This window comes from Telopea speciosissima, chromosome 6 (assembly GCF_018873765.1).
Source record: "Telopea speciosissima isolate NSW1024214 ecotype Mountain lineage chromosome 6, Tspe_v1, whole genome shotgun sequence".
Classification (NCBI taxonomy): Eukaryota; Viridiplantae; Streptophyta; class Magnoliopsida; order Proteales; family Proteaceae; genus Telopea; species Telopea speciosissima.
In genome coordinates, this window is record NC_057921.1 from 57,212,779 (window position 1) to 57,240,084 (window position 27,306).

At 38.2% G+C, this 27,306-nt stretch overlaps 1 protein-coding gene across 2 annotated transcripts; it reads right to left on the minus strand.

The window, feature by feature from the left end:
• Positions 1 to 1,338: 1,338 nt before the first annotated feature.
• Positions 1,339 to 27,142, minus strand: LOC122664225 (E3 ubiquitin-protein ligase BRE1-like 1). Of its 2 annotated transcripts, XM_043859953.1 has the most exons (19): positions 26,625 to 27,142; positions 22,836 to 22,997; positions 22,672 to 22,750; positions 20,205 to 20,432; positions 19,956 to 20,117; positions 16,371 to 16,564; positions 16,194 to 16,277; positions 15,759 to 15,878; positions 15,464 to 15,650; positions 15,197 to 15,357; positions 15,042 to 15,113; positions 11,008 to 11,084; positions 9,806 to 10,000; positions 9,579 to 9,651; positions 9,407 to 9,493; positions 3,497 to 3,634; positions 3,210 to 3,412; positions 2,963 to 3,128; positions 1,406 to 2,074 (listed from the first exon to the last, which is right to left on the minus strand). In XM_043859953.1, the coding sequence occupies exons 1-19, from the start codon at positions 26,733 to 26,735 to the stop codon at positions 1,943 to 1,945; spliced, it is 2,631 nt and encodes an 876-aa protein (XP_043715888.1). In that variant the 5' UTR covers positions 26,736 to 27,142; the 3' UTR covers positions 1,406 to 1,942. The 2 variants fall into 2 exon arrangements, with proteins under 2 accessions (XP_043715889.1, XP_043715888.1); XM_043859954.1 differs by lacking the exons at positions 2,963 to 3,128; positions 3,210 to 3,412; positions 3,497 to 3,634 and having other exon boundaries at positions 1,339 to 2,074.
• Positions 27,143 to 27,306: the final 164 nt, after the last annotated feature.

Genomic DNA, 27,306 nt, shown 5'->3' on the forward strand with positions numbered 1-27,306 from the left:
GTTTTGACCGGATGACCTAGTTTTTTGTCTGGCACCTGAGTATTTATCCTTCTTAATATAGTGGGGTAGGAAGGTATTCTTGAAATATGTGTTTGCTCATACTATGAGGGTACTTAAGTGCTTGAATGTCGTCTGCCTCAATGGGGCTTATTGAGCTCAGCATGCTACCCAGCTGGGAGTGGCCAAGCGCCTGATGGTTGTTATTGATGTAGGGCGCTTCTTGTGTGTTCAAACTGTCGATGAAATTTTACACACCTATATTAATAAGAGAGTGTTCGAGACAAACTGATTCAAAACGGTCCGGATCTGTATCTCACTGCAACTGATTGAAACCGAACTGTATCTGAACCAAATACCCTGATTCCATTCCCAACAGACACCCTAAGGCATTAGTTTTCTTTGATCTCCCTAGGTTTAGAGCAACAATTTTGTTTCCTTTATTTATTTATTTTTTTTAACTTCTGAATCAGAATATCAACCGAAGAAAACTGGTACCAGTACATGGTGGCCAACAGAGTACCTAACGCATGCCCCAATGTCACAATAATCTCCGTCCACAATTTTTTCTTGAACAGCCATACAGGCCAATGACTTTGATTACAAGATTCGGAATCGTCAATTGATTTTGATTGCTAGCATTATGTGGCATCTGTGGCAACTGTGGCTTGCTTATGTTGATGTAATCTTTAGACATCAATTGCATCCAACACACTTCTTAGAAATTCATATTAATATGCTAATTCATAGAGGTGGCCCTATACCTTGGAGGATATCACATATCATTTCAGATTGTTTCATATTATGTAATATGTTTGATCATGTAGTAGTCTTCCCACATGCCCCCCCCCTTTTTTTTTGGTAAAACTTCCAACACCTACACTTGAGGCAATTTTGTTGCAGACACTTTAACTTAACTAGCCCACCTCTGTACTGTACTGTTGACTGCATTAGGGGTACCGAAGAGACACCATACATGATCTAGTTGCAAAAATGAGGAACTCTAACTCAAATGAAGCTACAGTTTCCTTTCTTGGAAGATTATTGATGCTCAGATTTATATAGATGGGATACTTGGAATCAATTCATCAAGCTGGATTTCAATCTTTTGATTGGACTCTTCTTTCATTTTCAATTCCCCATACTCATAAAAAAGGGTGAGTTCTCTCTCGTGAGGAAATTCCATCTTCACCATGGGTGAATAAGATCTAGGTCCTATTTAAGGCATAAGAAGTCCTTGTCTAACCAATACACGCCCATATCTTAAGAGCCAGATACCACTTAAAAAAAATATCCTTTAAACAACGATTTTTTTTTTTATTATTATTTTTCTGAAACTTTAAACAACGAAATTGATTTTACATGATCCAAGAGAAACTTACCAACCTATAAACTCCACTATACCAAGTTAAGAAATCCACCCCAATCTATCACGTGGACTATAACACCCTACCATTATGATCAACAACAATAAGAAACATGCAATAAAGAATGCATCTGGACTCAGTTGGCGGAGCTCAACAATGGTATTCTTATTCACCAAACTGATCACCCCACACCTTGGAAGGATATCTGGGCAAAGTCAATGAAAGCAGCGGCATTCAAGTGGATCTACAAATAACCACTCGAGGCATTCCAGAGGCTCCAAGAATTAAAATGGGAAAACTAACTATACACAGATACGGCAAAACTCAGGAAGCTGTGAACAATCCACAACCTAAGAATCACACAACCAAGCAAATATGAGCCATCTTGCCATGAGTGGGGAGGAAAGAAGAAACAATATTATACCGATTACCTGCCCATATATACTTTTCCCTCTTCTACAGCATTTCCCAACCACAATGAAGAACAAGATAACTGCAGCCACCCAGAAATCAAAATCTCCTGCTACATGAACATGGAATTATGGCAATTATCTCCTGTACATTGCACATGTTTTTGCTCATATGTAAACAGCTTTGACATCATTGGGCCCAAAACTCATAGCACATAACGGACACTTCCGCTGTCGAGTTTCCAGGACTCTCTGGACGCATGGGTTGCAGAACAGATGGAAGCATTTGGTTATTACAACCTGAGAGCCCAAAATCAACCACAGTAAGATCCATAGAAAAGTTAATAAATAATAAGAGCGAAAATTACCTCTAAAATTTGACTAATGAAAAGAGAATATAAAAGTGCAGACAAAGCAAGACACAAGAAATCCCACAAATACATAGAGCCTAATCAAAAGATCAATTATTATAATACAGGCAAGCAGGCAGGCACCATACCATTTTAACAACACATGGCAATAGAGGACAGCTGCTACCGCAGCTGGCTTGAGGCTAGTGCAGTAGAGTCTAGCCCCCAGGAGGTTTCAAGTTCAAGACCTCTTGTTCCTCATCTACCACCACCACCCCATCAAAAAACCAACACACACACACACACACATGGCAATAGAACATTCAATTATCATTCCATATCCCCAATAAAAATGCATGGTTGAAGTCTGCCAGAATCATACAGCAAAAAAGCCTATCATCCCAAATTTCTCTCTCACACAGCGCATGTCTTGCAGATATGAAAACAGTTCCCTAAGTGCATCTTTGAAGACCTTATCGGGGCACTGCTTATGGGCTTTTAGAAGCCAGCTTCTAGGAGGCAGGACCAACCAAATGTATGTTTGGATTTACAGCCTCCAGCATGAAAAGACCCACAAGCAACACCCCCCCCCCAACAAGCATTGGCTTCTTGGGCTGGAGGCGGAAAAGATGTCAAACCGACACTTCTCATCAGATCCACATCCTTGCCTCTTAGAAGTTGGCTTCTGGAAGGCCCAGAGGCAGAATCCCGATAAGCTTGGCCAAATATGCCCTAATTATGTCATCTATTACAGGAGCTCGCATTTACATGTTCCAACCATCAGAAATCATTGCTAGAGCGAAATTTGTAAGTTAACCAGCAAAATCTAAATTTTTACCTCCTTCGGGCCATCATGACAGATACCACACTTGAGTATTTCCTTATATTCGCTGATTTCCTTCTGAAGTTTTTCAACAACAGATGACCCCTCATTGTGTGCACTAAGACGTGCAGCTTTCCTTGCCATAACTTCCAATTCTTCCTCCACCCTTTTCTTGTCAAACCTGTTGCGTAATGATCCAATGAGCTTCACAGCATATGTATGAAGGAAACAACAATAAGGAACCACATCATCAAATTCATACCTCTCTTTCTCTAGTTCTACCTGCAGCTCTGCAACACTTCCTCGGCTTCTCTCAACCTCGGATTGCGATTCATCCAGTGAACTCCTTAACTGCTGAGACTCTTTCCTTACATCTGTCAATCTCTTTTGGGTATTCTCTAAAGTAGCTGAACCATGCCAACGATCCTCTGCAAGTTTCTGAATCTGCTCTGAGTACATTTTCAGCTGCAAAGAAATGATATTAGACAACTTCATCTCACTTTGTTGCATGTGGAAAAACTGCTCTAGCATAATGAAACTTAGTGACACCTGATCGTCAATTCGTGCAGCCTTCAGATCATATAGATCCAGTGAGGCATTTGCTTGCAGCAATCTGCTCTCCATGGTTTGTTTTTCCATGAGCATAGCATCTTGTAGTTGTCTTACCCTTACACCCTCTAAAACAAGCTGGATCAGGAATGAACAACATCAAGTCCATTCTATGAGAGAAATAAGGGAAAACATCATTGAACAGCTCAGGAACAAAAACCACACCCCCCCCCCCCTAAAAAAAAAACCAAAAAAGAACCCACATTGAAGTGTATCTCATGCATGTGTCGCATTGACATAAACTAGTTATGCACTTGTTAAAAAATATGCTGACATAAATGTATGGTAACATAAAATACTTAAAAAGCATTTTTGTTAAAAAAATACAATGACTTACAATTGTATGGAAAGAATTTTAAAATGCAGTAATCTGAACTCCGCTGCAAGCTTAGGAATAACAATGTAAAATATGGCATGAATATGGGAATATTTGAATTGATCAAAGCTCACTCAAATGCGTGTCCATTCTATGAGAAAAATAAGGGAAAACATCATTGAACAGCTCAGGAACAACCCCCCACCCACCCACCACCACCATCTCCCCCCCCCCCCCCAAAAAAAAAGAACCCACATCGAAGTGTATCTCATGCATGTGTCACATTGACATAAACTAGTTATGTACTTGTTAAGAAATACCCGGACATAAATGTATGGTAACATAAAATACTTAAAAAGCATTTCTGTTAAAAAATACAGTGACTCACAAAAGTATGGAAAGAATTTTATAATGCAGTAATCTGAACTCCGCTGCAAGCTTAGGAATAACAATGTAAAATATGGCATTAACATGGGAATATTTGAATTGATCGAAGCTCATTCAAATGCGTGCTCATGCCAAGAAAGAGATGGGCTGGAAGGAGTGGTTTTGGCAAGAAAGAGAAGGGTTTTTCATTGCGAAATTGTACCAAACCAGAAGACAAGGGTATCACAAATGGGAGTAATCTGTTAATCTATGTTGCATAGGTTCAGGAATCAGTTACAGGTATATTTTAGGGAGTCAAATCAACCTGAACACCCAAAAGTTGGGATATGCGAATATGCCCAAACATAGACAAAGGGGATTTGTCCATCATGTGTCACAGAAAATGGAGGTGGTGGCAATTAAATTATTCTTGGTAGCCATGTTTACGTTTGACAGTTAGGTGCATATTGAATAAAGATGAAGTGTCCAGTGAAAACACATACTTGGGCTACATGAAGTGTTCAGGTAACCAAAGGTGGAATATTGGAACTAGGGTTGGGGTGTTTCAGGGAAACTTTGAAAGATAACAAATATGGGATGACTTGAAATTAGGGAGCTGAAGTAAAAACAATCAAACCACTGAGACTTCATATAGATTACTCCAAAATAGAAACTAAACGTTTTGGAAAGTTTCTAGGGTTTTCACACAGAATTAAAATTTGGAGATTTAGAAGGATGATGAAGAGGTTAAAGAGTGGGTGGGTGGTTGGTTCAGTTTGTAAAAGGAAAAGCTCAACGCTCTGAGAGAAAGGAATCTTTGGTATTTCTCCAAACCAGGAGGCCTTTGATTGAGAGTCCAGCTTGGCACATGGTTTCCATACATAGCATCTCATGATGGAGGCAATAGATTAGAATTACAAAAAAGTTCAATATACACAGATAATAATTTATGTAACAACTAAGCACTGAAATATAATCTAAGATACAACATAAGTACTAAACAGTAATAGAGATAAAGTTATGATAGAATTTTATGAGATTTTTTTATGCAGCTCCAAGTAGGAAGAAGAAGAAGAAATCATGAACTTAGGGTTTGATTAGGGAGCCGTAGAGTAGGTTTATTTGCTAGTTATTTTCTATACTTAGTTTATTTTCCCGTTTTTAGATTGAACCGGTTTAGAATTGGTTGCACCCAATTGATTCAATTGGTCTAATTTAAGTGAAGTGTTCCTATTGGTTAATAGGTCCTTAAATCCTATTGGCTAGTATGGAATCTTCTTTTAAATTAGTTGTTTTAAGTTAGATTCTTTTAATTTGAGTTAATAGGGGTAATTAGGTCTTTTCAGGGTTTTAAAGTTATTAGTTTTAGTTTTAGTTTTAATTCCTTCCCTTCCACGATTTTGTGAAGGAGAAGTCATTAATTTGTATTAGGACTTGGCATAAAGCCATATTATAAATAAAGTAAATCGTGGAGGCTCCCCCACATTGAATTTTGAATAAAAAAAGACTGTTGCTGCTGCTGCTCCTGCTCCTGCTCCTGCTCCTTTGTGAGTGAATATCCTTGTGGATCTCAAGGTGGATAGGGTGGGTAGACTCCTGCAACTCCTTGCATCGAGAAGATCGGGAGGTTCCCTCAATTTTCAAGCTGCTGCCGGTGGATTCTTGCCGTAAGTTTGAAGCTTAATTTTCTGTTCCATCCGTTCTTCTTCCCCCATTCATTCCCTCTTATTTTCTGTTTGAATTTTTAAAACCCTAGATCATCTAGAACCTGTCCAGCCTTCATCCTTCATCTGTTTTTCATAAAAATCAGACCACAACCCCCCTCATACAAACCCCTCCACTCGACCAGACCTGCAGTCTCAAATATCCACCAAAACCCTAGATTCCCCTACCACCATTAAAACCCCAAAAAACCCCTAAATAGCCTAATTTCTGTCTAGAGCTAACCACCCATCAGAATCTGTCCATATTACATTCGAACCTCCCTCCTACACACCTGAACACTCGACCCTAATCCCTGGGTCAGATTCCCATTATAAACCCTAGCTTTGACTACTTGGCTGTTTCCCTAAAACCCTAACCCCAAAAATTCTGGAAATTGAATTTTAATTCAAAACTTGTTAGAATCTGTTTTAATAGCTTCCCCTAAGCCTGCCTATTAAAATCAGATATGACTTACCCCATTCCCCCATACCTAACCCTAGAATTTAGCCTAAAAACCCTAATTCTGCCATTCGAACCAGCAGTCCTTTTGATCCTATTGCTTGGCCTCTAGTGGGATTTTTCTCCTATCTAGAGCTACATTATTTTTCTTTTAACGTGCAGCTGTTTGCATGTGACTGGTGATAGCTGTTGCTGACCGAATGGTTCTCTCTTGACTGGTCTGAATTCTCTCAGTTGAGACCCTTCCTACTGCTATAATCTTCTTCTTGGGCTCTCTTTGATATATTTATAAATATATGTTTATCTGATGCATAAACATAAATAGAGGCGTTTGGTATGATTTATGACTCTTATTCTCATTAATATAAATCATTATACCAATAAATTCATAAACAGGTGAAGTGGTGTTAATGATTTATTGGCATAAACTGTTTACAGTTTTTTATGCACTGGATGTTTAAACATATGCTAAAATGGGTATTAAGTAAGGGTAAATTGGTCAAAAACTAATATTTTTAAAACAAAATCCTTCCCTTTGCATCTCTCCACCCCTTGTAACTCCCAACCCCACCCCAGCTTCCTTGCCCTCCCCTTGCAACCTAGCCCCACCGTCCACTGGCCCTCGCCCCACCACACCTCACACAACCCCCTACTTCTCTGCCCCACCAAACCCAACCAAGCCCCACCCACTTCCCCCACCCTGTCCCTTCGCCCCCACACCTCCACCCAACCCAATTGGACACTTCCTATACGTAATGCAGTATCTCCCTACTGTTTGCTGTTACGCTGTCCGCTGCTTCTGAATGGAGTCACCATTTGCCACCAATTAGAGAAAAGGGCAGTTCAAAATATATCTTGAAAGTTGATTAGATATTTTGATTGCGAGGATTATGTGAGTCATTGTTTTGTTGAAATGATTACTTTGAGATTTGGAATAGCTGGACTTTTATATGACGCTGATGCATAGGCACTAGTAGGCAGTATGCTTGTTCATTGATTAAATAATTGAACCAGTGGAATGGAAATCTACTGAAGTTTTACTGGAGGACTGGACATGTGGCTACCTTGCAACATGACCATTATCTCTTTTCCTTACCTTTTTAGCAAATGTGGTGGAGGAAGAAAGACTGCAAGTCGGAGGTTACATAATATATTCTGTACTTACGTATACCAAGTTTATTTCTCATTACACAATCTATTATGTTTAGTAGTGACCAAGCGATTATTATTTAGCTCATAACATATTATCATAACTGATTTCTCACAAATATGTCATAAATATAAATATACATTATGCCAATTCTTACTGGGTAGCTTTCATGTTCAGGGCTAGTTTTCAGATTCCTTAATCTTGCTATATCTGATAAAATACTAGTCTGATTGCTTCCACATTTGGTAGTTAAATTCCTGTTAGGATTCTTATATTCTGGCTTTGGTCCTCAATTTCATCAACTATTTCTTGCTAGCTACCGGATCTTGACCTACTCTAATTTCTGGGTTTTATGAAACCAGACCTGCTGCACCTTACAAGCTACAGGAGATTTCCAATCTCTTGCAGCCAACTGATATATCTGGTCCCATGACAGACTCAACCTGAGTTTGGTCGTCAAGAGATTGCCAGTTTGGTAGCACTCAGAATTCATTTCACTTCACCCCAGGCTGGCTCTGTCATATTCTACAGATGAAAATTTTCAATTATTATTTAGTTTCTCACTTGTTATTTTCAGTTTCTAACCTTTACTTTGATAATAATTCCATTCCTGTTCTGTTGCAATTCTTTCAATATCCTTTCCTATTTTAAATCCAATATATATTGTTAATTTTTTCCCTATACATAGCTTGAGGTTATACTCTTAGGAAGCTTGAGGTTATATTCTTAGGAGTGGTTCCAGCACTTGTTTGCTTCGAGAATCCTAAATCACATCAAACCCTCAAGAATTTTTGATATCAAAACAACAAAAATGAAATCACTTGTTCAATCCAAAAAACAGAATTTCAAATCAAATATTTGAAATGATCCTGTTTATAGATCTGTGGATTCGGAAATCCCAGCATTTTCAATTTCACTAATTGAAATACAACCTTAACTGTTTCCACAGTGAACAAGTTATTGACATGACAGTTGATATAAGGCTTGCAAGAAATGTAGCATTTGGAGCTGCAAAACCTCTATTAAGTATTAACTGAAACTGAAAGGTTTAACATAAAACGTTTGACAGCAATATCAGAAAACAAGGTCACTATCAACTTAATTTTGTGCACAGAGGAGTGGATAGCAATGAACCTACATATGATACGACAATTTTCTCAATGGTAGTTTGATTGACAATGGTACAAGTTGTCACAAAGCAACAGCATTTCCACAGTCAGTCATTAATAATATGACCTCAAAACATGGAGGAAGGATACAATTATACAAAAGAGAGGAAATTTATTTTTGAACAATCCTATTATGGTCAATGTGAAAATGAAAACCAAGGCAGTGAAGGATAGCACTCTATTACCCATCCTGAAGCTTCCACATATCATTAGACTCAGCAAGTGGACCATGTTCTAGTTGATTGGACCGTTGATCACCAAAGCCTAATGGTTCAATATCAAGTAATCAACAGAAGGACCAGAGGGCCTCCAAATGAACAGTTGGACTGCCTGGCAGTAGGTAGTTAGCAACTTATCTCACATTAAAAAGTTTGCATACACGTTCAAAGATTTGGACTAAAATCTCAAACACCACAACCAATGATTTTAACAGCACCGTCGTGTTTCTTGTGTTAATGACAGCCTACGTATTACATATATTTATTACTAAATTATAAAGCATACTATGCTCAACCAAAGAATATTATTTTCTTAACAAATGCAACCTTCTAATTTTTACAAGAAAACCTAACCAGCACATGTACCCAAAGGAAAGAGAATAAATATTGCCAGAATGAAAGAATAAAGTTGCAAACACAACAGATAGAAGTGCAAATTCCTCCCTGAAATGAAAGAGATGTTATCACCTTGATGTTATAATCGTCTCTCTCCGTGATTTGTTGCAGCAAGTGTTGGTTTTGAGTTTGCATATCTTCATACGCCTGACCTATAGACTGCAAGGAAGCCAAATTTACAGTTTATTCTCTCTGGAGATCAAAACAGGCATATCACATTCATAGAGAAGAAAAGAGAGCTAACCTCTATCTCTGATAGATATGCTTCACCTTCCTCATGCTTAGATTTCAGTATTTCCGTAAGTTTAGATATATCACTGATGGAGCAAATACAAGAAAATATTTATTCAATTGAAAAAAAAACTTTATAGTTAACATGTTGACGAAGGAAATCACTGGAAAATGCCACGCTTGATGTGTAAGCCTATGTAATTTGCTGCATACAACTTCGGAGAAGATGAAGAAACAAACCTTCCAGAGGCTTCCAACTTCTGTCTCAGGTCAGCAATCTCGGCTTCCGCTGCAGCCAGCTTCTGTTGAGATATGGCTTCAGCTTCATTTGCTGCCTTGACACGGAGTTCCAAGCTGTGCTCATCAAGAGAAGATTTCAGACTTTGAACATGTGCCCATGCTTTGTACTCTAGATCCCTGGCCTCTAAAATATTCCTGCATTTAAAAAACAAATCCAGGATAATGGCTTCAAGTTGAGGAAGAAATCAACCAAATATTTCACAATCTCTAAGAGCATATCCCAAGTTACATCTGCAGGATCCACTGGGGATGAGTCAAACTTTTGTTTTGGGTGATTGGTTTGAGTATCCTTGTTCAGGAATGTAAAATGCAAAATTTGCTCTTTTTATAAGGAAAGATTTTTTTCCCCATAAAAGAAGAAAGGACTCGGGAAACAGCCTCTCCACAAAGTGGGGGGGGTAAGGCTGCATACATTATGACTCTTTCCAGACCCTGCATGGTGGAGGGCCGGTAGGGAGGGAAGAAATCTAAGACAAAACTCAGAATTGCAGGGAAGAAGGGGAAATCGCATAAGAAGAAGGGGGAGGGGGGGAGAAGAGTGCACTAGCACATGGCCCACAGGCTACTCAAACCATAACTCAACTATTCCATTCTATTCAATCTTTCCAATACGTTGGTAACAAGCATATAAATAATAAAAGAAACAGACTTCAATAAGGAAACAATTATAGTAGGACTCATAAAAATTTAAAACTTGCTAAAACTATTCCTACGTATCCTACCCAAATTAAAGATCTCCTTACATAATTATCCCAATAAAATAAATAATAAAATCCCAAAAATATCTACCAGAATAAATCCCATATTTGGACCCGGTTCTCAGACTGGGTTCCCAAACGGATATGGGTCGGTCCAAGGTAGTGCATCTACATCCCCGCAGTGGCAGGAGCCTCATGCACTAGGTACGCCCTTTATAAAAGAAAAAAGGATACCAAGATTCCAGATCACAGAAAACTGGTTAGCCAGTAAACAAGGAGAACTACCCAGAAAAAAGAACTGATTCCTTTTCAGCAGAATGCTGAATAGAAAAAGCTATTGAACTGCTGAATTCTAAAGCTATACACACACACACACACACACATATATATATAGAGAGAGAGAGAGATCCTTAAGTGGACATCTAATTGCAAATCTATTCTAACCTGGAATCAGTGGATTCACGCCTATACATTTCTAGAATTAATTTTAGCTCCTGATCACTCTCCTTCAAATCATGGACCTGAAAAATCCAAAGAAGTTAATCACAAACATGCAAAATAAATGGGCACAACACTTGCAAACCAAGATCAAAAGAACCAACATTAGACTTCAACTATGATCAGATATTCAGCAGGAATTTGAGAGGTGAAATTAACGTGAAGAAGGGAAATGCAACTAAAGGATAATGCACAGTTTTCAATTAAAAATAAGAGAGAAAGTTGCACCCATAAAGATTCCAAAGCATTGTCAAGCAACAGCAACCTTACTCTTGTGTCATCTAAGTTTCGTTTAATAGGTAATTGAACTTGACTTGTATAATATCTGGAGTAACCGAGAAGGTCTCACAAATCTAACATCTAGAATTGAAAAACACACACACACACAAGTACATGTATGCAGAGAGAGAGCAGAAGAGTTTGTCACTACCATGAGCTTTTTTCCTTGAACAATACTATTAAAAAGCAGAATATTTCGGTTTGATTCCCTTCGCATCGTTAGAATGGGCAATCAAACCATTCCAACACCACCAATCTTTTTCCTTGAATGCTCCACCCCCACAGATTGTTTCTAAAAACATAGCAGAGAAAAGCTCAATTTCCCCAAACCATGCATCAAATGCAAATAATCAATCATTTAATTGGGCAGACATATATTTTCCACACCATACATCATAGCCGGTTGTGACTCGTATGACTGGCCTATAAAATTTTCCTTCGTTTTAAAGGAACAGGTCAATCACACAGCACTCCGGACGCACCACTCCACTTCACCCATCCTATTTTAATTCTCTGTGAAACATCATCCTCTATATCACCTTTATTTATGATTGTGATGCAGATAATTCACATAGATGAGCTTATTTTATTAGAAATAACCTTGGGTTGGCTTATGTATGTGTTGGGCCTTTGAACCCGTGTGTTTTCATTGTAATGGGCCACTTTAATGGGCCTAAAATATCGGTAGAAGGTAGGCATACGGGATTAGGCTTTGCTACTTAGTTTCTTTTAATTTTAAGTTGTTTAATAGGCTTTGAATTCCCTCACCTTGCGTGAGAAGGTTTCCTTTTATTATTATGCTTCTTATTTATATTGCTTAGCAATAGGATTTAACTTTCCTATTCAGATTAGGAATATGGTTTAGTTTTTATAAAAATCTTGTAATGAGCCAAGGCTCCATACGATTTCGATGAATAAAGCTTTGAAGTTTTATTCAATGATTGTTGTACGATTCAGTAGAGGGGTGAGATATCCTTGGAAGGCAGTGGGATTCTGTACCTTTGTTGGTGGGAAGCCATAGTTACCAATCCTCTTTCTTATACTCTGTTTTTTCCTGCGACTGAGGTACTGTTTTGAATCTACACCAATGGATTCTGCTGTGCTTTGATTTATTCTTTGCTTTATATTAATTCATCCTCCAACCATCTACTATAATCCATTATTCTGTTGGTATTAATTTTTGACAGAATAGCTTTGATTTCTGACCTGTGATGCAGGTCCCAGTACACAAAAGAAGAAGAAGAGCAGCCTTTGAGTTTCGTTGGAGCCTTTATTTTACATATTTAGTTTTCTTTCTTATGTTAGGGGTAAAACAGTCTTTTTATTTATTTAAGTGTTGCTTAGTTTTCCCTACACGATTTTAGAGGGATAGGTTGTTTTATTTATTTGTTAAAACTTGTATTCCTAGTTAGAGTACAAATGTGTTAATTGTACTTAGAGTTCAGATTACGCATCACTAGTCCTAGTCTGATTAGGATTGAGTCTAGGATTTAGAACTAGGATTCCTAGTTCAAATCCACATATTTGTGTAAGGCCTTTAGCCATCTTTTTTATTATAAATAGACAGATCGTGGTAGGCTCCCCCACAACTTTTTAGCTTAAAAAAATCTCTGTTTCAGATCTGATTTGCTGCCTTCGAGCTGCTGCTTCTGCTCCTCTGCGAGCTGCATCATTGTGGACTCAAGGTGGTGAAGGGTGGGTTCTCCTGCGACTCCTTGCACTGTGAAGGTCAGGAGGTCTCTTCAAGACATCAAGCTGCTACTTGTGTTCTGCAATTCAGACCTGCAACCAGTAAGTTACAGCTGCTCTGTTATTTCTTTTGCTTAACCCTAACCTGCAACACTTCTCCTGCAAACCCTAGTTCTTCTTTAAACCCTAAAGCTCCTAAACTTTACCCAGCCCTAGCCAGCCAACCAAATCATCCCAAACTTCAACTGAACCCTTCTTCCCCACCTCTGTGACACTCGGCCAGAATCCCTTGACCTGATTCCCCCTAGAAACCCTAGTTCCCTTCATTCCTAAAACCCGAAACCCTAACCCTAATAATTCTGAAGTTTTATTTTCTATCCAAACCTAACCAAAACCTATACCAATCGACTCCTAAAAACCTGCATACCATTACCCAATAAAGCCCTAACTCAAACTCCAATTCCTAAACTTAACTTAACCCTAATTTTGCCCTAATCAACCTAATCTGCCCCATTCGGCCAACCCTATTACACAACCTGGTCCTAAGTGAGACTTATTCCACCTAGGCAACATTAACCTGTGTGTGCTTTGTTTTTAGGGCACTTTTTTCTGCCCAAATCAAGTTCTCTATTGGGCAGATCTGACCATCAGATGTAGTCAACTTTTTGAGGCATTCAAGGCCTTACCCAAAGGGACCTTCGACCAGAGTTTACTTAAGATCAGACCTTCTGATCTGCTGTCATTACTTTTCTCTCAAATGTGTCCTGTTCTCTATTTCAGACCTGAAGTTCCATCGATTACTTTAAATCTGACCCTTAGTTTTGAATCATGTTTTGGAGATTGATTTATCCTACTAAGAGTGACACTCAGACCAGCCTTATTGGTTTATCTGATCTGGTTCTTTGATTTTAACTAATTAGAAATCTCCTATTTCCTAGGTTTTCAATTTCAGAATTGACTATTTTTTCAATTAGTTTTAATCTGACCTTTAGATCACTGCTGTCTTTTGAAGATCACCTACTCTATTTATTTGTGAGTGATTGGTAGAGTTGACCTTCATCTGAGAAGGTTGAATTTTTTATTTGAGTTTTCTTGGGATCTTATAACGGAAGTGTTTATCGTAAACCTAGGGTTCATACTACCTACCCCGACCAGATTAAGCCAAAATACCTAAAATAATCACTTTGTAGAATCTCCCTCTCATCAATTTTCACCACTTCATTATCCTTAGTAACACCATGTACTCCATCTTTGTTCTACTTATCTAAAAACCTTTTGATTCCAAGGTTGATCTCCATACCTCCAACTTGCCATTAATCCATGTCTTTGTCTCATTCACCAAACCAATATCATCAGCAAAAACATCACCAAGGAACTTCATCTTGAATGTCTATGGTTAAATCATCCATGAAAAGTTCAAACAAATAGAGGCTTAAATCTGATCCTTGATGTAACCCAATCGTAATTGGAAATTCACAACCTTGACCCCCCCAGTTCTTACACCAGTAATCACACCATCATACATATCTTTAATTATGTCCACATATTTACTTGAAACATTTCTCTTCACTAACAATTGCCAGATTAACTCTCTAGGGACTCTGTCATAAGCTTTTTGTAGGTAGATAAAGACCATATGAAGATCCTTCTTGCAATGTCTAAAGCTTTCAATGAATATCCTAAGTAAATAACTTCTATCATGGATCTTCTTGGCATAAAACCAAATTGGTTCTCTGTAATAATAGTTTCTTGTCTCAGGTGGGTTTCAATAACCCTCTTCCATTATTTCATAGTATGACTCAATAGTTTTGTGCCTCTATTAGTTATTGCAGTTCTCAGTATCACCTTACTTTTGTATATCAAAACCACAATGCAACAAATATGGCTACATCATTTCCAAAGAAAAACATTATTCAAAATTTGACAACCAAGCAATTCTCCAACTGTTACTCGGGTATGGTTCCTAGTGAAAAAAAAATAACATACATATACATCAAAGAAGAAAACCATACCACAGCCTGCAATTTCTGAATCTCAGCATCTTGGTCAGCAGATCGACAAGACAAACTATCCAGCTCGCTTACCTGCTCATAAGGATATACATTTAGTGCTTAAACCACCAAGAAGAATATGCTCGCGTAGAAAACACTCAAAACAGGATACAAACCTTCCTATCAAGAAAAATGGACAAAGACTGAACTTCCGCTCGTATAGAATGAACCTCTGAAGCAGCCTCTTTATACTTATTCAGTTGGCTTTGCATAATACCCATGTCCTTGGGAAGTGAAGAAACCAAGGCTTTAAATTCTGCAATTATTTCTTTCCTACCTAAAATACAGTAGATATTTCAGGGTTGTGACATGAAACAAAATAGCAGGAGGGGGATAAGCTTCTCAAGAATTTCAAAAGGTATTAACACCTCAAAATATTATACCTGGTTCTCTAGAAATGCCTTTTAGCCTAGCCTCAAAAAGATTTCTTTCATCAACTCGTTCTTGTATCTCCTTCTCCAGTTCACCCATCCTAGAATCAGCAATTGCAGAGGCCCTTCGAAAAATATCAGCTAAATCGACTTTAATGTTCACTTCTTTTTCCCACCATACGAAATTATCTTTCTCAACCTACAATTTCAGGTTTAAAGAAGATTGTTAGCAATACCAAACAAATGTGCCATCAAAATGAAAGAATAACAAAAGCATAAATCCAAAAAACTACCGACCAGTTACCACCTGTAGTTTCTTGAATAAGGACTGATACTGGATCACTTCTGCTTTTGATTTTTCAAGCTGATCTCTTGCAGACAGATAAGCATTGGAAGAGCAGATTTGCTTCATGCCCTTTAAACTGTTCTGTTAATCAATATCCCAATTGAAACACAACTATGAAAAACCATAGTGACGAAACATATATCAGAGAAATTAAGTGGACAACATGGACACTCAGAATTATGAGAAAAAATAGATAGGGGAAGTGTTTCCTGTGGGGGAGTATGGCCACTGCGTGCACGTGGAGGCTTATGGGAGCGCACACGGAAGCATTAACAGGGATAGTCATTTAGCATTTCAGGGGGGCGGGGCGGTCATTTTTCCCCCCTCATGTGTCTCAGCGCAGACGCCACGCACACCCACAGAAACCATTTTCCCAAATAGATAATAGGAACTGACCTGCAAATAAGATAGCTGCTTCAAAATTTCTATCCTTTCTTTGTGAAGATCCTTGAGTTCGACCAATCGACATGAGGTCAAGTCCTGACAAGAGGTTCAAATCAAGAGATACAATTGCCAGCTTCTAGCTTAGTTAACACACAGTTCACCTTTGAAAAGAAGGCATTGAAAAATTACCGACAACTCCTTGAGTGTAGCCTCCATGTCTTGCAGATCTCTCTGCCTATCTCTAGCCTTATCTCCAGCAACATGTCTACCACCCACATTTAAGACAGGGAAGAATGCACTTTGTGCTGCATCCCTTTGTGCTTTGAGAGTTGCAAGTTTAGAGTTGCTTTCACCCAACTCTGCAAAAGTACACTCCAACTCTCCTGAAAAAGACAACCAGAGATGCAAGCATTAAACCTTTGCACCGTAATGTTCCCTCATTAGTTAAGGATTGGGCTAGTCCTTTCCTTTTTAGTGTTTGAGTCTGTCTTTGAGTCTTCTATATAAGTTTGTAACGGGTCCAGCCTTGTACACGAAGTTTGATTAATGAGATTTTGGCTTGAGCCTTTTCTTTTACTGCTGGGAAAGTATGCATGCTGTGAGACTCAGTTAAGGGAGGGAAATCCTTGGGATCAGTGTGGTATTGTTCCTGTTTTCAATTCAATCTTCAGTCAACTGTTTAATCTAAATCCTGGGCTGGGTTATCTTCATTCTCATGTGCCTTTCATATGCTGTATTGAGAATCAAATCACAGTAACACAGTCAAGGATTTCCCATTTATGTTGCTGACAGTTGCTCCGTTTTAGAGCTAAATCCTGTCAGAACCGAGGTCCCATCTGAGGACAATCTGACTATCAGATTAGGGACCCTTTTGGGATATTTAAGGGCTCCCTAAGAGAGGCATTCGATCAGGACCTGGTACAGATCAGGTCTGCTGATCTCGAATAATTTTTAATCTCCCATTCTGCCCTGTTATTTTTTCAGATATGTTCATTTGTTGATTAATCTTAATCTGACCATTTGATCATCAATATCGTTGGAGAATCTGTTCCACTACTGGGCTATTACAATCCATAGGAATCTAGTATCCATCTGAGTTTCTGATTGATTGTACTTAGAATTCTCGAATATTCTAATTTAATTTCCAGATTTCACTATTTTATCCATTGGGTTAAATCTGGTTGTTGGGTCATCGTGGTCTTTTGGGGCTTTGTTAATCTAACATCATCCTACCTTTGATCAAAATTTGAACCTCGTCCGATAAGGTTCTCTTTTGACCTTATTGTTGACTGGTTTCTGTTTTGGATTTACTTGGGATCATGTTCGAAAGGGGTGAATAATCTGAACCTAGGGTTCATCTACCTAACCCCCCCCCCCCCCAAAACAAAAAAAAACCATAACCATTGAGATTTTTTATCCACATATCACAGTCAGCCCATTGTAAAGATGTACTTGATATTTATTACTTTTATTACCGTAGTTTATCAATAATCAGAGGTTGCAGAAACCCAACTATTGGTTAGATTTTATTAGAGTGCTAGCATCCATAAGGAGTATACATTACTGGCTATTTACAGTTGGAACAATCAAGCTAAAGAAACTCAGAGAATTTTCAACAATCTGAATGGAGTCAAGTCTTGATACTAATCAACCGTATCAGTCCAATACGTATCGAGACTGACCAAATCGATAAGATATAGAACCAACACAAAAATATTTATGTACAGAACTGTATTGAACCAATACATTACTGATATGATCGATATATTGGAAGAAAACCTTTTCCTACTCTGCTTTTTTGGCTAAAAGCTAAATGGATCCCATCCATACTTAAGAATGACCTACAAGGAGTGATTAAACAAACAAATATTTTCACTTGCCAATGAAGAATTAAATAGCATAGATTTTTTTTTTTCCAATCTTCTTGCATAATTGCTTCTAGGTTTGATGTTTGCACTTGCCAATGAAGATTTGAATCACATAAATGCCACAAAAACAGAGATAATTTGAAATTGGTTAGATATAATTATTTATTGCCTATTTATGGTGCACAATGCTTAAATACTAGTTTGCATGTATTATTAGCATATCCATGCATATCAAACATATCTAGAGTCCCTCTATCAAGTATATGAGACGTCTCTTGAAACCAGCTTTCTAATATGCTGCCCAATAACGATACTTGACACCTTGATGACCTGTACATTAAGGATTTAAAGATAGCATCAGACCCTAAATCATCCCTGAGTTACAAAATCCAGATTGGTTTGGATTGGTTGATCCATGTAAGAGCCTGATATTGCCAGTGGATTCAGTGTATGTAAGGCTTAAACATCCAAATACAATCAACCTATTTAGATGATCCAGAACGAATAGGCTGATACTTGAAACCATTCTGTGAAATACGATTGCCTCTAGAGTGTGATTGCAATAAGCCAACATGCTGGTGCCTATTTCTTCCTCCTCTCCACCTATTATAATTTTTCAGATTCCCTGCAACTCTATTATTGCATTGATATTTAGCATTGAAGTTCATCATTTTGGTACCTAATTCACCCAAAACCATCACCTCTATCATCCAATTCCAAACCCAACCTAATCTCCTGTAAATTTGTAATAACCCGAGCCATGGCCGTTACTGAAGCTCAATGTTTTCCAACCATAAGCTGGAGATTTCCATTTGGGTTGATTGAAACTCATTGAAACCACCAGCTATCCCAAGTGGGCAGCCTAGTTCAAACCTTTCTTCATCCATTCAAAGCCTATTTTAATTTTGACTGATTTCCTGGTCAAAATTACAATTTTTGCGCCCAGTGACAATCACCACACTTTACCAATCCATGAAATGTCAACTCCTAAACCAAACCTCAATAGCTAAATCTTAGTTCCCTATATTCACCTGCCTCAATAATGCAGATTGGAGAGACGGATCTGCTGGTAGGGAATGACACCATGGGGATTTACTAAACAAGTGAGCCCATTCAACTTGGAAGGTGCTTCCCATCTGTAGTGCCAACAAATGGGTGGTAGTGCTAAGGACTAAAACTTCCAGAAAGTTTCAATCACAAGTTCCCATAAAGGAACTCTGGTAAGTTCCTACGGCATAGGTACTCGGCTTCCAGAAAAGTGAAAATAAAATAAAGTACTTGGGCATCATGATCAAAGAACATGAATATCTTATCATTCTCCTTAAAACAGAATTACTTCACTTAACAACTAATCCAAGCCTTATCTCAACTAAATGGGGTCAACTACACAACTCCTGTTTCACTATTCAACTTTATTGGGCTCATGTCTACAAAGCTACAACATTATGGAACTATTGCACTAAATGGTTATAAAAGCATCAACAAAAAAAAGGAAGGTAAAACGTGTTGCCAAATGACTCCTATTCTAACCATGATTACAGGAAACTGCTTTCCACATAATAAACATCTGGCAGGGAATGTCACCATGGGGATTTATCTAAACAAGTGGGCCCATTCAACTTGGGAGGTGTTTCCCATCTGTAGTTCCAACAAATGGGTGGTTGCAGGACAAAAACTTCTAGAAAGTTTTAATCACAAGTTTCCCTAAAGGAACTTGGGTAAGTTCATACGGCATAGGTACTCGGCTTCCAAAAAAGTGAAAATAAAATCAAGCACTTAAGCATCATGATCAAAGAACATGAATATCTTCTCATTTTCCATAAAATAGAACTACAAAATACAAAAGGAGTTTCAGATTTTTATTACATGAATGGTGAACATGGGCATGGTTGAAAAAGGACAGCACCTGTGAGACGTTTGAATTCAGCTTTATTCTTTGCATTGGTGTCTTGACGGCTCCGTACCTCACTTGCCAATTTCTTGTGCTTCAAGTGAAGATCACCTAGAGCCATTCGTAAGTTCTTAACCTCTGACTGTAAGTCAATAGATGCCTTGTGTTTGCTGGGCTCTGGAAAAAATAACAAAGTGCAGCCAGAATTAAAATGGATACAGGAATGGACTATTATATGAAACTTCTTTCTCACATACACCTTACCATCTTCAGCAAATGCCTCCAGAAGTGCACCAGAAATCCCATCCTTAAAAAACCACAAGTCATTAATAGCAGCTACTATATTTCTTAAGATATTTGTAGTTTTCACGGAAGATATTTGCTTATAATCTTCAAAATGATTAGGGGAGTCATTTGCAGAACAACTATCTGTTGCACCCGTCTCTAAGAGTCTTTCCAGAAAAGCATCCTCAGCAGGAGATGATGCCCCATCTGCCAAATAATTTAAAACAGCTTTGTAACTCCAATTGTATAAAATCTCACATAAAAATAAAAAGCTATGATGAATAAAACTATCATACTTGCAAATGGCACAAACCAGGAAATGCAGAGCCACTACATCCTCTGATGCAAAACCACAACACCATAGAAATAAAATATCCAGTAGCCAGGACACCTGATGTGTTCTCTTCTCCTCCTCCTCCCCTTTTCCTTTTCCGTAGGGGCATTGTTCCCTACGGAAAAACTTGGCAATTAAAAACTTAAGGTACATAAAATCCATAAAGGAATATGTTGAAGCTCTGGTCCCTTTTACCATGATGATTCCTAGTTGTCCAGGGCAAGGAGGCCATTAACAAATTTAAGAATCCAATGGTGAACAACATACACCGGACCTGTCCAAAGGACTAGCTTATAGTAGAGTTTCTCATCAACAAATCTAGCTCCATTTCATAGTAAGCCTTGAAATATTGACCCACATATTAACAGCTCCTGTAGGTAACAAGTTCACTATTACAGCCATCTGCCAATGTCTATAGATTCAATCTGATATAGGAAAGTCACTTAGGGCTTATTCTAGTGGAAATAAGCTCTGAGTTGGGTAATATATGCATTGGGACTCTGATCCCATGGGTTTACTTTGTAATTGGCCAATTTAACGAGCCTAAAATAGGGGTAGAAAGTAGGAAAATGGGATTTGCTTCATTAGTGTAGTTAAAGTCCTATTTTGAGTCTGTTTTGTTTATTATTTCACTTTCTTAGTCAATTTAGGTTACCTTATTAGTTAATGATACGGTTAGGCCTTTCCTTTTTAGTATCTAAGTCTATCTTTGAGTCTTCTATATAAGTTTGTAAGGGAGGCCAGTATTGTAGACGAATTTGATTAATGAAATATTGGCTTTAGCCTTTGTGAAAATCCTGAGATAGGTTGAGTGAGATGCCCAGGCTGAGACAGCATTCCCTTCCCCCATCCCCTTCCACCGGTTCTTGATTCTAAATCCTAATTGAATTTAAGAGTGCTACACGCTGCTGAGATTTTTTTCAACTGATTGTCAAATCGATTTCTTGAAGATTATTACATCAAGATCATTGTGGCTTCAATAGGTTACAAATTTGTGGTTTTTTTATTTATTTGTTACTTCAACCAAGGAAATTGTTCCCTCATTTGTGTTTCCATTGTTCTCTTGTTTCCCTTATTTTTAGTTCCCATTGTTCTCTTGGTTCCCTCATATGATTTTAGTTCCCATTGCTCTCTTTCTTGTTCTTTGGAGATTTTCTATTTGATCCTGCCTCGGATTAGACCTATTTAGGTTCTAGTCTTACATTACAATCCAACCAGAAAAAGAGAGGACATAGCTTTTTCATTTTGATGGGCATAAATAGGGCACAGCTCAATTCATTGGACCCAATGAAGCACATGTTTCATCACTATATTAATCGTGGGTCTAAGTACCAATCAAGACAAAACCAAGCAGTAAACTTTGGTGTTTGGATAATGCTCCACATTTCGCAACATCATTAGGTATTAACACACTATGGTTCTGGTGCCAGCCTTGACTAGGATGAGTATATATGCTAAAAGAGCCTGTAACTGCAAATAGAAGACATACATGGGCAGGAGGAAGGTATCATGTATCAGGAGTAGCAGGAGAAGGTAAAAGGTTCTGTTGAATTAAAAAGTATATATCACATAAATATCATTTCATGGCCAAGTAGTACAAATACCCAACCTATCTTATGCAACTAGGACAAGTGAGGAAGTCCAACTCAAGTATCAGTTCAACACATAAAGCAGTAAATATCTAGCACTTCTGTAGCTATATATGAGAAAGCTCAGAAAAGTCGGCCTGAAACAAGTTCTGAGTTCATTTTGTCTAATCTCGTGAGTTTTTAATGTATAAAGCCCTAATGAGTTTTAAATGTATAAAGCTGCAATAATCTGGAGAATGCAAGGAAAGGCCAGAAAGAGTACTTTTAAAATGTTTAATAGCAAACTCACAAAGGATCTAGTATAACAAATCAGCCCTTTCGAAGAACCAAACCAAAGTGATTAAACAAAAGGGGAATATAAGTAGAGGCTCCAATTGTCATTGGAATGCACAGGGTCGAGGAAGGGTATAGCCATTTCAGAAAGCAAAGTCATGCATAATGATAACCATTACACATGCTATGAGAATGACTATGAGAAAAATACAAATAAGCAAATATTTCCAGGATTGTGTGTATTTCTCACCTGAAGAATGACCTGCATTCTTTCTGCTGCCAACTGAGTTTCTCGTACGAAGAGAACAAGATTCTAAGTCTTCAACCAGCTGTTAAAATACAGCAACAATTTCCCATCAATTAATGCACACTTTCAGCTCAGAGTTCTGAAGAATTAGTAGAAATGCGAGGTACCTGTTCCCACGACCTATTAACCACTAGTAGTGTGCCATCATAATCACTTTGTTTCTCCTTCAGCTGACAGAATTTATTCTCAAGGGAAGAATATTCAACTTTCTGAGCTTCTAGCTGCTGAACAAGCTTTTGGTTTTGATATTGCAGTACAGCAGTGTCAAGCTACAAAGGAAGGAAATTAGATGAAGCAAGTAAGCTGAAGTTCAAAACAAACAAGTTGATGGTTAAGAGTCTAAGTTATGAGATCTTAAATCTTATTAACTTTAGATGAATCTAACAAGAGCACACAAATCTAAAGAGAGGGAAAAAGACACATATAGCAGCACCACAGAGTGAGAGTACAACTACCCTTCCCAATTTAAGCCCTACAAGAAGTTGAACTATTAAAAACCACGTAAAACTGGTCCATCTGACCTTTAAAACACCCTCAACCCAAGCAAAACACATTCACATGGAGATTTTAAAAATCTATCAAAGAAACAGACAAACAAGTGAAATCTTCAGCTGTGTTCAGCCACACAGCTGACAATGGTCTATATAGTGATTTACAAAGTAAAACAAAAAAAACAGAAAAGAAGTCCCCTACTGTAAATCAACTATTCCTCCTTCATACATCATCCTTTTTATCCCAATCAGGCAACGTAGAGTGGAAATAATAGATATTTTTCTAGAGGAGGACAAACAGGCACTTGCTAGGTTTTATATGATCAGCAGGCCATAACTTCCACTAATTTTGATTTTATCTCTTTAAACAGTAGGTGAGCTAGTAGTCAATCTGTACAATGGGAACAATTATACACATGTGCATACCATTTTTCCAATTAAGTGTATTAAGTTGGATATTTCCACTAAAAGCTTTCCAGGCTTGCAGGCAACTTTGGGGGGAAAAATTGGTTGGCGTCACCTGACTCATGTTTTGATATTTACACATGAAACCAAAAAAATACTCCAGCAATGTACATAGATATTTAGATCACAAGAATGCCTTTTGGCATCTCCAACACACATAGAGCGTAACAAGGGCGGCCACAGAAAATGACCATCACTAGAACTCTTTGAAATAAGACGAAGTATATTGCTTATTTTGGGAAGTAATAATGAAACTCGGAAAAATATCAGGAATTTAAAATGGTAAAGAAAACAAAATCAATATTGATCCACGAAATAAAGCATTAAATACATAAAATAAGTTCAAAGTCTTGGTGACTCAGTAGGCAATATACGAGATAATCCTTAGAGGTATATAAAAATGGAAATGGAGATGTACATGCATACGTTAGTGTATCCTTGCAAAAAATATAGACATGCATATGGGAGTAGGGGAGAGATCTGAAATGCGTTCACTAATTTATATGCCAAGTCTGTGGTTGAGTATGCTTCTCAACTGCATTTTTGGGGCAGATGAGGTAGATCCCAGAGCTATGAACTAGCAAAATCATGCAGGTGCTTGACGTGAATTTGTAGTAAGTAATTATTAGACATTTATGGAGCACATTTAGTGAAACACGCACCATGTAAACCCGCAATAACAATAAGCAACATTAAAATGAGACCCAACTAAAAAAGGGAGGGGAGGGGAAGGTAAAGGCCAAGTGATCATTTCTTGCACAATAAAGAACCGACAATTGAATTGAGGCTGTTTAAGACTTGGCCATTCAATCATGTGAACTAATCGAGACCAAAATTGGAGAAGGAGATACAAATGGAGAGGAATAATCAACCAATGAAGGAACATGAACCCATTCTGTTTCATTAGAGGTACAGGAAACGATTGGTGGCAACAAAGTAGGTGAAGAGGTTGGATTTTGCGAGCTGTTCCAACCACTGCTGTATGTAATTCCAAGAGCCGAACGAGAATGAATACCACATAGAAGAGTCAAGAACAGCTCCCTAATGGAATGTTTAACCAAGACATTCAAAATTGATCGAATTGCCAGAACTATGAATTAATTAAGCAAAACCCATGCATGTGCTTGATGTGAGTTTGTAGTAAATTCTTAGTAGACATTTACAGAGCATGTTCAATGAACCGTGTGTAGGATCAAGCGCTTGCCAATCCCCCAAAAGACGCCTTGTGAGGGAAGGTGCAACTTTAACTCCTTACTGCACACCAACCAACGCGCATCACTCTCGCCCGAGCCGGGATCTGGGCAGGGCATTTTGGGTCACTCCCAACAATCCCCCCCTCAAATGCACGCCCAATAACAGAGCATCCATGGCACCGGAGAGACTCGAACCCGTGACCACCTGCTCTGATACCAATTGTAGGATCTAGCGCTTACCAATCCCCCAAAAGATGTCTTGTGAGGAAAGGTGCAACTTTAATTCCTTATTGCACACCAACCAATACACATCACTCTCGCCCGAGCCTGGATCTGGGCAGGGCATTTTGGGACATTCCCAACACCGTGTACCATGTAAAACCCGCACTAACAACAAGCGACATTAAATCGAATCCTAATTAAAAAGGAGAGTGGGAGGGGAATTAATGTAAGACTAGAACCTAAATAGGTCTAATCCTAGGCAGGATCAAATAGAAAATCTCCAAAGAACAAGAAAGAGAGCAATGGGAACTAAAATCATATGAGGGAACCAAGAGAACAATGGAAACTCAAATGAGGGAACAATTTCCTTGGATGAAGTAACAAATAACAAAAAAATCACGAATTTGTAACCTGTTGAAGCAACAATGATCTTGATGTAATAATCTTCAAGAAATCGATGTGACAATCAGTTGAAAGAAATCCAATCAGCTTTTATCACTCTTAAACTCCATTAGGATTTGGAATCAAGAACCGATGGAAGGGGATGGGGGAAGGGAATGGCTATCTCAGCCTGGACATCTCACCAAAACTATATCAGGATTTTCACAAAGGCTAAAGCCAATATTTCATTAATCAAATTCGTCTAAAATACTGGCCTCCCTTACAAACTTATATAAAAGACTCAAAGATAGAGTTAGATACCAAAAAGGAAAGGCCTAACCCTATCACTAACTAATAAGGCAACCTAAATTGACTAAGAAAGTGAAATAATAAAGAAAACAGACTTGAAACAGGACTCTAACTAAGCTAATGCAGCAAATCCCATTTTCCTACTTTCTACCCCTATTTTAAGCTCATTAAATTGGCCAATTACAAAGTAAACCCATGGGATCAAAGTCCCAATGCATATATTACCCAATTCAAAGCTTATTTCCACTAAAATAAACCCTAAATGACTTTTCTATATCAGGAAGGGGAAGGCCAACTGATCACTATTTGCAAAATAAAGAACCTGACAATTATAATTTCCTTTTACAAGAAAACTAAAAGATCCTTACCAGAATTAACACACAATCAAACATGCATGCACTAGAAGCATCCAAAGTTTACAAAAGAGAAGTATATAACATACATGCTTCCGCCAAACTTATCAATCTATGAGAAATTCTAATATCATAACAATTAGCAACACAGTAAAGATATAAGTAACATGCTGCCCTGCAAATAGAGATAGCGGAACGAACCAAAAAAGGCAGTAATCCATCGAACGTCTAAGGCAACAGATTCAACAATTTAGATAAATTAATTGAACGTGAGCTTAACAACATTATAATGAAATAACAAATAATCTAATGAACTCAGAGGAGCAAAAGCATAATAATTCCATGAGAGCAGACAAACAAATCCATCCTGTAACAGTAGACCACAACAATTGACCAATAAAAGCTAAAAATCCAATTCGTTCCAAATTGATTGCTCATGAAGTGTACAGATTGGAGCATCAAGATAAGAGAAGGAAAAATACCTTTTTATCTTCCGAAAATGGCAAAAAAGGCTGCTTCTTAGCAGCAGTGGCCGTGGGGGATATAGAGCTCAACTGCCGGCGCTTACGGTCTGGCTCACCAGTGCTCGCCATGGGACAGAGAAACCCTAGCACAAGCCCACAACTCCTTTGTGCTTTGCTCACATTAGGGCATACAAAAGCTCATCAATCTTCTGAATACTAGAAAACATTCATAGATATAAATTCGGTTCCTTTATACAGATAATAAATTCCTTGAAACCCTAATACACATGCAAAAGTCCAAAAGTATAATTTAAGAGATGAAAAAAGCTAGGGCAAATGATTCTAGATATTTCGAAGCAGATAATGGTTTCTGGTAAACCGAAAACCTTGATCATGTAAATTGAAGTTGGTAGAACGATTAAGCAATAACAAGTTCTATTCTACTGGTCGGAGCAGAATCGCAAGATAGAGGAACGGCCCCTCTCTCCCTCTTTTCTCTCTCTCTCTCTCTCGCATGCAGTCTTTTTCTACAGCTCCTCCAGAAGGAGGGAGACTTCTTGGACGAATATACTATATACGTAAGTAGGGGTGTGGTCGGGCCGGTCAGTCTCATTCCGTCTCTACCAATTTGAGGCCCCACATGGACATGATGTCCGGCACTCCGGCAGTTTAGGGAATTGGGCCTTGTTAACCAGCGCAT

Excerpts from the sequence above, each read along its gene's own strand:
- LOC122664225 (XM_043859953.1), bottom strand. The coding sequence starts at position 26,735 with ATGGCGAGCACTGGTGAGCCAGACCGTAAGCGCCGGCAGTTGAGCTCT. Across the intron at positions 20,433-22,671 it reads GAATGCAGGTCATTCTTCAG|ATGGGGCATCATCTCCTGCT; the intron begins GTGAGAAATACA and ends ATTATTTGGCAG. Across the intron at positions 20,118-20,204 it reads GGAGGCATTTGCTGAAGATG|AGCCCAGCAAACACAAGGCA; the intron begins GTAAGGTGTATG and ends TATTTTTTCCAG.